This window comes from Pistacia vera, unplaced genomic scaffold (genome assembly GCF_008641045.1).
Source record: "Pistacia vera cultivar Batoury unplaced genomic scaffold, PisVer_v2 Contig130, whole genome shotgun sequence".
Lineage (NCBI taxonomy): Eukaryota > Viridiplantae > Streptophyta > Magnoliopsida > Sapindales > Anacardiaceae > Pistacia > Pistacia vera.
The window spans coordinates 254,238-264,449 of NW_022195358.1; the positions used below are offsets into that span (position 1 = coordinate 254,238).

At 37.2% G+C, this 10,212-nt stretch overlaps 1 protein-coding gene across 1 annotated transcript; it reads left to right on the plus strand.

Annotated features, from left to right (window-relative positions):
- The first annotated feature begins 3,888 nt into the window (after positions 1-3,888).
- On the plus strand, positions 3,889-9,995 carry LOC116122009 (basic helix-loop-helix protein A). The gene is made up of 9 exons (XM_031407916.1): positions 3,889-4,365; positions 4,453-4,707; positions 5,825-5,921; positions 6,273-6,287; positions 6,376-6,432; positions 6,531-6,756; positions 7,890-8,258; positions 8,683-9,590; positions 9,684-9,995. Exons 1-9 carry the CDS (start codon positions 4,262-4,264, stop codon positions 9,762-9,764), a joined length of 2,112 nt encoding a protein of 703 aa, XP_031263776.1. The 5' UTR covers positions 3,889-4,261; the 3' UTR covers positions 9,765-9,995.
- Positions 9,996-10,212: the final 217 nt, after the last annotated feature.

The following is a 10,212-nucleotide window of genomic DNA, read 5'->3' on the forward strand; positions in this document are numbered from 1 at the left end:
GCCCTGCTTATTTATTATTGGGCTCAAAACCCATCATATAGTTTTCCTACTTTGTCGTTTTGCCGTGATTAATCTGCGTTTTGGCCCACTGGTTTTCAAATCATTTGGACCAAAATGGAAAGAGCAATCATAAAATCATTCGAAATAACACAAACAGAAGTAATTTTTTTTATTTAAATTAATAAACGTTTTATTGTGTCCATGAAGAGAGAAAAATTAAACAAGTTTGGTATTCAATTAATGGTGTTTGGTAATTGATGTTATTGCATTTGGCTTCAAATTAAATGTCACTACAAACTAGATTCTTCTAATTCAATTTGGGGGACCAACTATCAGAAGGAACATTTCTTAGAGGTTCTGGAATCAAAATATTTACAAGAAAATTGAGTTTTTTTTTTTATACGAACGTTGAAACTAAAATTTTGTCACCAAAAGTCCTTTATGAGTTACTATATTGGTTTATTTCATTTATTCGTATGAGATCGTTTAATAGAAAACACATTTATTGTTGTTGAGAAGTATTATATATTTTACGAATAGTGGTTGAGGTTGTGTAATTAAGAATGGTGTAACATATAATAAGTTGTGTCCCAACATATACAACACAAAGAAAGAGATAGTTAATGGAATTGTAAAGTGTTATGCTTGAAAAAGTAGAGCTATGCGGAGTTTTGTCAGCATGGGGTGGTCAGAACTTAGGAAGGTTTCACGACAGTTCAAACGCTGCCACATCGCATAATGACTTAAGTGACATGCCCCTGTCAGTGCAGTAGGTGAATGACAGGTTAACGGATGGTTGGAAATTGTCCACGTATCCAATCCCTACACAAGTCAAGGAAATCACTCGGGCAGGTAAACAATAAGACGCAGAGAATGATTTGCACGGTACCCACCCACTTACAATTTAGTAATCCTTACCTTGATTCATCCCACTATAAATAAAGGCATTTTCTCTCATTTGCAGGATTGGCTAATTTCACTATAGAATAGCTTACTCTCTCTCTCTCTCTCTCTCTCTTGTATTTTCTAAGCTATAACTCAGTTCGTTGAACGCGACCTGACCTTACTCTCATTAATACAATATCAGTGATCGTAGAATTCGCTTTTGAGCATCAGAACCGCTTTAAACATTGCCTTTCACCCTTAATTTAACTAAATATTCTCATATCGCGTGTGATTTCTAAGTCTGCTTAGCATTTCTCACATACGAATAGTTTGTGTCAAAATCAAGCATCAACACAAAGCATGGAAATTCTTCACTTTTATTATGTACCCAATCTATACACCTGGAAATTCAACAACACTCAACACAACAGCTACTGCATTATAAGGAGTTGATTCATCAAGCCATTAATGAGATAAGTTAATCATAATTTGCAGGAGTTAATCCATTATAATTTTGTTTCCAATAATTAAATAAATAGCGTAGCTGCTGGTCCAGAGACTTAAAGACATATCTACCATTCTTCATATATTTATTTATTTGAGAGTTTACAATAAACATGGATCACGCAGCCCCCACCTGCCTTTCCTCTTCAAATTCCTCTTCAAATTAAATGTAATTAATGATGTAATTAGGAATACAATATTACATCAAGCTAAGCTTTCATAAATATATTATTTCATTATAAAAAATAATAATTATTGAGGTCGGGTTTGATTCGAATTTCAATGTATTACTGTTAGGGTTAGGGTTTATTAATGAATAAAATAAGGTCGGGTCGTGGGGTTTCATTAATGGCACATGTTGAAGTTGAATATTGTAGCTACATTTACAAAATTCAATGGCTGAGGCTGACTCCTTGTTGGAATCTGCCATTCTTCTCCCACTCGGATTCTCAAGTCAATGCTTATGCCCTCAATCCCGTAAAATCAATTGTTTAATTCCTCACTCAAATCCTCTTCAAACATTGTTTCACTTTTTATTAATATACTAAACAACTTAATCTAATCTATTAAAACAACTTAAATAATCAACAAGCAGTTTCAAATATCTAGGATTACTAATAACGTGTAATCACTTAATACATAGTTTTAAATCTCTACAACTACTAATAACGTGTAATCACTGAATACGTAGTTTCAAATCCCCACGACTACTAATAACGTGTAATAATTGAATGCGTAGTTTTCAATCCTCACGACTACTAATAATTTATAGTCAATGAATACTTATATGACCGTTAATTTTAAGATATCAGAGAAATATGTGAGGTAAGTGCAAACTGAGCCAGACACTTCAAGGTATCCAAAAAAAAAAAAAAAAAAGTGTGAATAAATATGTGAAAAACGTTAGGAAAATGATAGAGCAACCGAAGGTTGCACACCGAATCTGTGCACCGAATGATGTGGCAAAATCTTGACCGTTGATTGATATTAACTGATAATAAATAAATGGTCAGGATTTTATCACGTCATTCGGTGCACAGATTCGGTGTACAACTTTTGATGGCTGTAGTATTACTCAAAATGTTATGCATATTTATAATTTTAAATAATATTTTTTTTTGACAATATTAGCATCAACATTTTACACTATCACACATGAATTACATTGTCAAAAATAAAAGAATTATATTTTGATTTTGTGAGCCAAATTCAGTGAATATTCCTCTTGTCTATTTCACATCCCAAGTATAAAATTTAAAAAACAAATTATATATCATCAATTTTTGAAAATATTTAGGCATGTGGATGCAGTACAAAATAGATATTATGTGATTAATGATTTGATTTGTTTGTTGGCGTGGAAATTTAGGTGGCTTGGCTTCCATCCCCAGTAATTATTCAGTAAAAATAAAAAAGTTATTATTATTTAAAGTTAATAATTCTACAAATCTCAACGCCCAGTCTTACTGTAATTAGCCACCTAATCTTTCTTCTCAAATCTCGACCCGCTACTAGCTCTAAGAAGAACACTCAACTAACAAAATTCGTGCACTTGTCCAAGCTTGACATCTGTCATCTAAACTGTCTGGTAGACCGAACAGTCAAAATTCGCCGTCAAAATCCATTTCGTACCTAAGGTTTACTCTCATTACACTTAGGTCTCATACAATCTGTGAAATTAAAAAATATCCCTAATTTTGATATTAACCATCAACGGAACTATAAAAACAATGATTAATACTAAGTTTACAACTCAATCTCATAACTCCAGATGTGACATCCAATTTTGATATTAACCATCAACGAAACTATAAAAACCAGTAACAGATCCAAAAATTCTTGTTAGGGTGGGCCAAAATAAAATGTAATTATTATATGTTTTTAGTTGAAGTTGTCCTAAATAGAAAAAAAAAAATGTTGACATAAACATTTTTTTTTTAAATTTGAGGGTAGGCTCAATATACTCTAGATCCGCTCCTGATAAAAATAATGATTAATACTAGGTCTACAACTCAATCTCATAACTCTAGATGTAACAGTTCGTCAATGATCAGCTTGCAAAATGAGTCCTACCTTGTTTGCCTATTTATGAGCTAACCAATGATAAGCTGTTACGTCGGAGATTGCGAGAGAAGGTTGTGAGATTGGTTTATGGAATGAAAAACAAAATGGATGTTACAAAATTAGAATAATCATAAAAAAAATAAAAATTTAGGGCATTTTAGACCTTTCATAAATTCTAATGGATCTTATGTGTTGAACTAAAGAATTTGGTATCAAAATGTATTTTTACATTTGAAAATCCTTCTCTCTCTCTCTCTCCTCGTATAGAAACCCTAACTACTCTCTGCATTAAATTTATATATTAATGTATATTTTCTTTTAAATATTTATAATTTAACCAACCCATCAATCTCAGTCTTAGCTTTCTAACGACCCTTCAATCTTTGGATCATAATACCGAGAAATAATTTCTTGGGCAACTCCCATTATCACCACCTCAAAGTCATACACCTTAACTTTCTTTTCTTGTTTTTTCAGTTTCTTCTCTTCGCACCTGCAGGTCTCTTTTTGCTGTATAACTTCAAGTCTTCTTCATGGTTTTACCTTACTTTCTCTTTTTCAGTTGGGATTAAAGGGTTTGATTTGTAGCTCAGATCTTGGAGCCTCTTGTTTTGTCTACTTACTCAGCTTGGACACTTCCCGTCTCCCTTTTTCTTTTCTTTTTCTTTTTTTCTTTTTTATTATCTTCTTGTCTTTTTTCTTTTATTTGTTTATTTTTATTTTTCATTTTCGCTCCAATTTGGAATTCGTATAATTGAGTTTCCAGAGAGTGAAAAATTGTTTTGGCGGTGAATAACGGTCGAAAGAAATGGCTGCCCCGCCGAGTAGCCGGCTTCAGAGTATGCTGCAAGAGGCGGTGCAATCAGTTCAGTGGACTTACAGTCTCTTCTGGCAAATTTGTCCACAGCAAGGGTAATTAAATTAATCTGTACAAATAATTAATGTTTACGCGAATTTTGTTGATAATTAGACGTTAATTTTTGATATTGTATTGTTCAGGATCTTAATATGGGGAGATGGGTATTATAATGGAGCTATTAAAACAAGAAAAACAGTGCAGCCAATGGAGGTCAGCGCTGAAGAAGCCTCTCTGCAGAGAAGCCAACAGCTTAGAGAGCTTTACGACTCATTATCCGCCGGAGAAACTAACCAGCCGGCAAGACGGCCGTGTGCCGCTTTGTCGCCGGAGGACTTGACGGAGTCCGAGTGGTTCTATTTGATGTGTGTCTCCTTCACTTTCGCTCCTGGAGTTGGGTAAGTAAGATAGACATTTGATTCTTTCATTTGTTTTATTTACTGGAATCTTTATTTTTCATATTATGGTGGAGTTTCAGTGCACGAATCTGCAAATGGAAGTAGTAAAATTTAGTGGTAGAATGATCTTCTTTTGTTTTACACTCTTTGTCACAAGCAGGTCAAAAATATTTCTCCACCATTTCCTTCAAATCAAAAACCTTTTTTGTAAAAACAATTCAACATTTCTTTTCCTAGATAACTAGACATTTATTGTAGTAACCACCCTTCAATTTTTCCCATGCTTTTATTTTCGAGTTGGTGTAAGAAATTGGTTGTCGTTTTAATGGTGTAAATGGCATGAAAGCAACTTCACACACTCAACTACAGTAAATGAGACCGTTAGGGTTCTTTAATTATGGTAGATTTCTTCTGGTCGATATTAAAAACCATTTGAAATAAAGCCTACTGCTTCAATTAATGTCTTGTTCTTTCTGTACAGAAGTGAAGTGAATGGAATTGGAAGAAGTAAGAACCCTTTGTCTTAATTAAGAAAATTCTAAGATTGAAATCTAGTTGAGATGGAGAATATATTCGGGAGAGCATAAGTCAAAAGAGCCTGAAGCTATATATTAAGTAAAATTTTGATTTGAGTTTGAAAAAATTTCTCTGGTTTACTGCATGCCATGGAAACTGCTTATTCGGAAAAACATACAAACCAATACGTTAATTTTTTGGAAAGTACCTAAAGCATTCCTTTGTTATATTTAGAAAATCTCTTTTGTCTCTCGCTCTCTCCATGAATCTTTCCCATAAATTTTAGAAGCTCAGTTGGATTGTAGGTAGCCAAATAGGTAAAGAGGATTGTGCCATCAGCCATGCCCTTTCAGCACCCATATATCTAATACAGGAATGGACCATTGCAATGGATTTTAGTGTTTTCGGTAATTTTGTTACGGAAAAGATTGCAGAATATTTAATAAATACCCAATATCTTTTTAATTTCCCAACCCTTAATTAAAAATAACATATATTTATTATTTAAACATTACATTTTTGCTTATATATATGGTATTAACTATTAAGCTATAAGTTTTTGGGATAAAGTTGTTAATGAAAATGTAAATGTGATGTTTAGGTTGCCGGGAAAAGCATATGCACGGCGGCAACATGTATGGCTCACCGGAGCAAACGAGGTTGACAGTAAAACCTTCTCTAGAGCAATTCTCGCCAAGGTGCCATCACAATTCTCCTTTCGCCCTCGTTTCACTTACTGAAAATTTCCTCTGAAAAAAAAATAGTTTTTGAAACCAATACATAAATTCATTTTTTTGGCGTCGTAGTTGAGCTGAACAGCCAGCTGATATAGCACACACATATATATATATCAAAAAGATTTGCTCCCACGAAAAGAAACAGCTGAAATGCTTAAAAATAGTTGTCTAAATCATCAATGGCCCCCCAACGAAAGGAAAAAGAAGAAGAAAAGCATATATTTTCTGTGTGGTTTATATAACTTTTTGGCTTCTATGGCTAACTGCCTGTCCTCTTTCTCCACATGATCAATGTGCTTGCGGTTTCACCAGAGTGCTCGTATACAGGTAAATCTTGAATCTAGCCAGCTTTATTATAAAATTTTAACTTTTCTTAAGATTTTAAAGAAGAAATTTTATATTATATATGGTGCAGACTGTTGTGTGCCTTCCTCTTCTCGATGGTGTGGTTGAATTTGGCACGACTGAAAGGGTAAACAAAACTTGTTTTATGTGTTCAAAGTAATTTGCATTCTTCTGTAAAGAGTCTTGTTAATTTGTTTAATATTTGTGATGCCATTTTAATTATAGGTTCAAGAGGACCTTGGATTCATTCAACATGTAAAGACTTTCTTCACTGACCACCGCCTCCCAAACCCCCAACCACCAAAACCAGCTCTCTCTGAGCACTCCACCTCCAATCCCGCCACTTCCTCCGACCACCCACGCTTCCATTCACAACCCATCCCAGCCATGTATGCCGCCGTGGACCCACCAGCGAATGCCAACCAAGAAGAAGACGAGGAGGAAGAAGACGACGACGACGACGAAGAGGAGCACGAGTCTGACTCCGAAGCCGAAACCGGTCGCAACAGCCGGCAGGCCGCAGCTCAAAACCCTCAAGCCGTAGCCCCAGCCGTGGCAGAACCCAGTGAACTAATGCAGCTGGAGATGTCTGAAGACATCCGGCTGGGCTCGCCCGACGACGCCTCGAATAACCTGGNTTTTTGGGATAAAGTTGTTAATGAAAATGTAAATGTGATGTTTAGGTTGCCGGGAAAAGCATATGCACGGCGGCAACATGTATGGCTCACCGGAGCAAACGAGGTTGACAGTAAAACCTTCTCTAGAGCAATTCTCGCCAAGGTGCCATCACAATTCTCCTTTCGCCCTCGTTTCACTTACTGAAAATTTCCGCTGAAAAAAAAATAGTTTTTGAAACCAATACATAAATTCATTTTTTTGGCGTCGGAGTTGAGCTGAACAGCCAGCTGATATAGCACACACATATATATATATCAAAAAGATTTGCTCCCACGAAAAGAAACAACTGAAATTCTTAAAAATAGTTGTCTAAATCATCAATGGCCCCCCAAAGAAAGGAAAAAGAAGAAGAAAAGCATATATTTTCTCTGTGGTTTATATAGCTTTTTGGCTTTTATGGCTAACTGCTTGTTCTCTTTCTCCACATGATCAATGTGCTTGAGGTTTCAACAGAGTGCTCGTATACAGGTAAATCTTAAATCTAGCCAGCGTTATTATAAAATGTTAACTTTTCTAAAGATTTTAAAGAAGAAATTTTGTATTATGGTGCAGACTGTTGTGTGCATTCCTCTTCTCGATGGTGTGGTTGAATTTGGCACGACTGAAAGGGTAAACAAAACTTGTTTTATGTGTTCAAAGTAATTTGCATTCTTCTATATAGAGTCTTGTTAATTTGTTTAATATTTGTGATGCCATTTTAATTATAGGTTCAAGAGGACCTTGGATTCATTCAACATGTAAAGACTTTCTTCACTGACCACCGCCTCCCAAACCCCCAACCACCAAAACCAGCTCTCTCTGAGCACTCCACCTCCAATCCCGCCACTTCCTCCGACCACCCACGCTTCCATTCACAACCCATCCCAGCCATGTATGCCGCCGTGGACCCACCAGCGAATGCCAACCAAGAAGAAGACGAGGAGGAAGAAGACGACGACGACGACGAAGAGGAGCACGAGTCTGACTCCGAAGCCGAAACCGGTCGCAACAGCCGGCAGGCCGCAGCTCAAAACCCTCAAGCCGTAGCCCCAGCCGTGGCAGAACCCAGTGAACTAATGCAGCTGGAGATGTCTGAAGACATCCGGCTGGGCTCGCCCGACGACGCCTCGAATAACCTGGACTCAGATTTTAATCTACTGGCCGTGAGCCAAGGAGCTGGGAACCCGGATGACCACAAGCGGAGAGTTGACTCGTTCAGAGCCGAGTCAAACCGGAGGTGGCCGATGATGCCAGAGGCGCCATTGAGTGGTAGCGGACTTCAACAAGCTCCTTCAGGTAAAAGTAGTTGGATTTTTTTTGAATGGTCACAGAATCTAGCACAAGATCTTAGTTGAAGATTAGATATGAGATAATAAAATAATAAATCGCCTCTAAATTTAGCTTTCAGATTGTTGTGGGCCACAATCATCATAAATTACAGTGACCCACCCTTTTCAAGAAACTGATCATCAAAATCAATGATTTCAGTGATGATGATCTATCATGTTCATGCAGGACATGCACATGGGGTCCAATTTTTCACTCCCCAACAAAACTTTACCACGAATATTCAATCGATTCGACTCATTTGAGGTCCCACAATCACCAAAAAAGAAAAAAAAAATGAAAATTTTAATTTGAAGGAAAGAAAATAAGACAAAAAGTTTGGTTACTTTTAATGGAGATTTATTTTAGTAATATAATCTGTTATTGCTTTCAGGACCACTTCCACCAGAAGAATTGACTCAAGAAGACACCCACTATTCACAAACCGTATCGACGATTCTTCAAAAGCAGCCGAGCCCGTGGGCCGACTCATCGTCCACCGGCTACGTCGCTTACTCCACCCAATCAGCTTTTGCCAAGTGGACAACTCGCTTGGATCACCACCTCCCCATGTCGGTTGAAGGCACATCGCAATGGCTCCTCAAGTACATTTTGTTCAGCGTGCCATTTTTGCACAACAAATACCGCGACGAGAACTCGCCCAAGTCGCGTGAGGCCAGTGGCGACGCCGCCTCTAGGTTCCGCAAGGGAACCCCGCAAGACGAGCTGAGTGCCAACCACGTCCTGGCGGAGCGCCGCCGCCGTGAGAAACTCAATGAGCGGTTCATCATTCTGAGGTCACTTGTCCCGTTTGTTACCAAAATGGACAAAGCTTCAATATTAGGTGACACCATTGAGTACGTGAAACAATTACGTAAAAAGATTCAGGATCTCGAGACGCGTAATAAGCAAATGGAGGTCGATCAACGGTCAAAATCGGCCGAGTTACAGAGGACTTCTAGCAGTGGGTCAAAGGACCAGAGAAGTGGGCAAACCGTTTTGGACCGATCCCGGGTAGCACCCGGATCCGAAAAGAGGAAGTTGAGAATAGTAGAGGCTAGTGGTGGCGTTGCGAAGCCGAAGTCTGTGGATTCACCGCCACCCGGAGCGGCAGCAGCAGCGGTGACAACGTCGGTACAGGTGTCGATCATAGAGAGTGATGCATTGGTGGAATTGCAATGTGTGCATAGAGAAGGGCTGTTGCTTGATATAATGCAAATGCTAAGGGAACTATTGATTGAAGTGACAGCAGTTCAATCTTCTTTGAATAATGGGGTGTTTGTGGCACAATTAAGAGCCAAGGTAATGTGGGTTTATTTGGAGATTAATTTTGTTAATTGAAGTGATTAAGTGGGTTTTTTTTTTTTAAATGAGTTTAAATTTTGATTGGTACAGGTGAAGGATAATGTAAATGGGAAAAAGGCAAGCATTGTGGAGGTGAAGAGGGCAATACATCAAATAATACCACCCCAGTAATGACTGACTGGTATAAATAGAGATGATTAATTGGGCAGAGTAATAATAGTTTAGGGCTGACTTTATGGTGATAAAATTGGGGTTAGACGTATGGTGTAAAATGTAGAATATTATGATTGTGGTTGAGATGAAATTAATGAATCAACTAATCATGCCCCATCCCCATCTGTAATCTAACAAAATGTACTGCATAAAAGTGTAAGAAATGCCATATTATGTTAAATCATGTCATGTCCCATCCAGATTGAATATTTCCATAAGAAAAAGATAGACAAAACAATTTGTTTGATGGACAAATAGTTCAATTGATGAGCAGGGTTTAAATTGAAATTTGTTGATGATTGATTTTGGACACCATCAACACTAGCATGCACAAAGTGTTAAGAGAGTTTTAGAAATTACACATGATAGATTCATGAGATTTGAATATGGTGTTGAGATTATATAT

Excerpts from the sequence above, each read along its gene's own strand:
- LOC116122009 (XM_031407916.1), top strand. The coding sequence starts at position 4,262 with ATGGCTGCCCCGCCGAGTAGCCGGCTTCAGAGTATGCTGCAAGAGGCG. Across the intron at positions 4,708-5,824 it reads ACTTTCGCTCCTGGAGTTGG|GTTGCCGGGAAAAGCATATG; the intron begins GTAAGTAAGATA and ends TGTGATGTTTAG. Across the intron at positions 8,259-8,682 it reads ACTTCAACAAGCTCCTTCAG|GACCACTTCCACCAGAAGAA; the intron begins GTAAAAGTAGTT and ends TATTGCTTTCAG.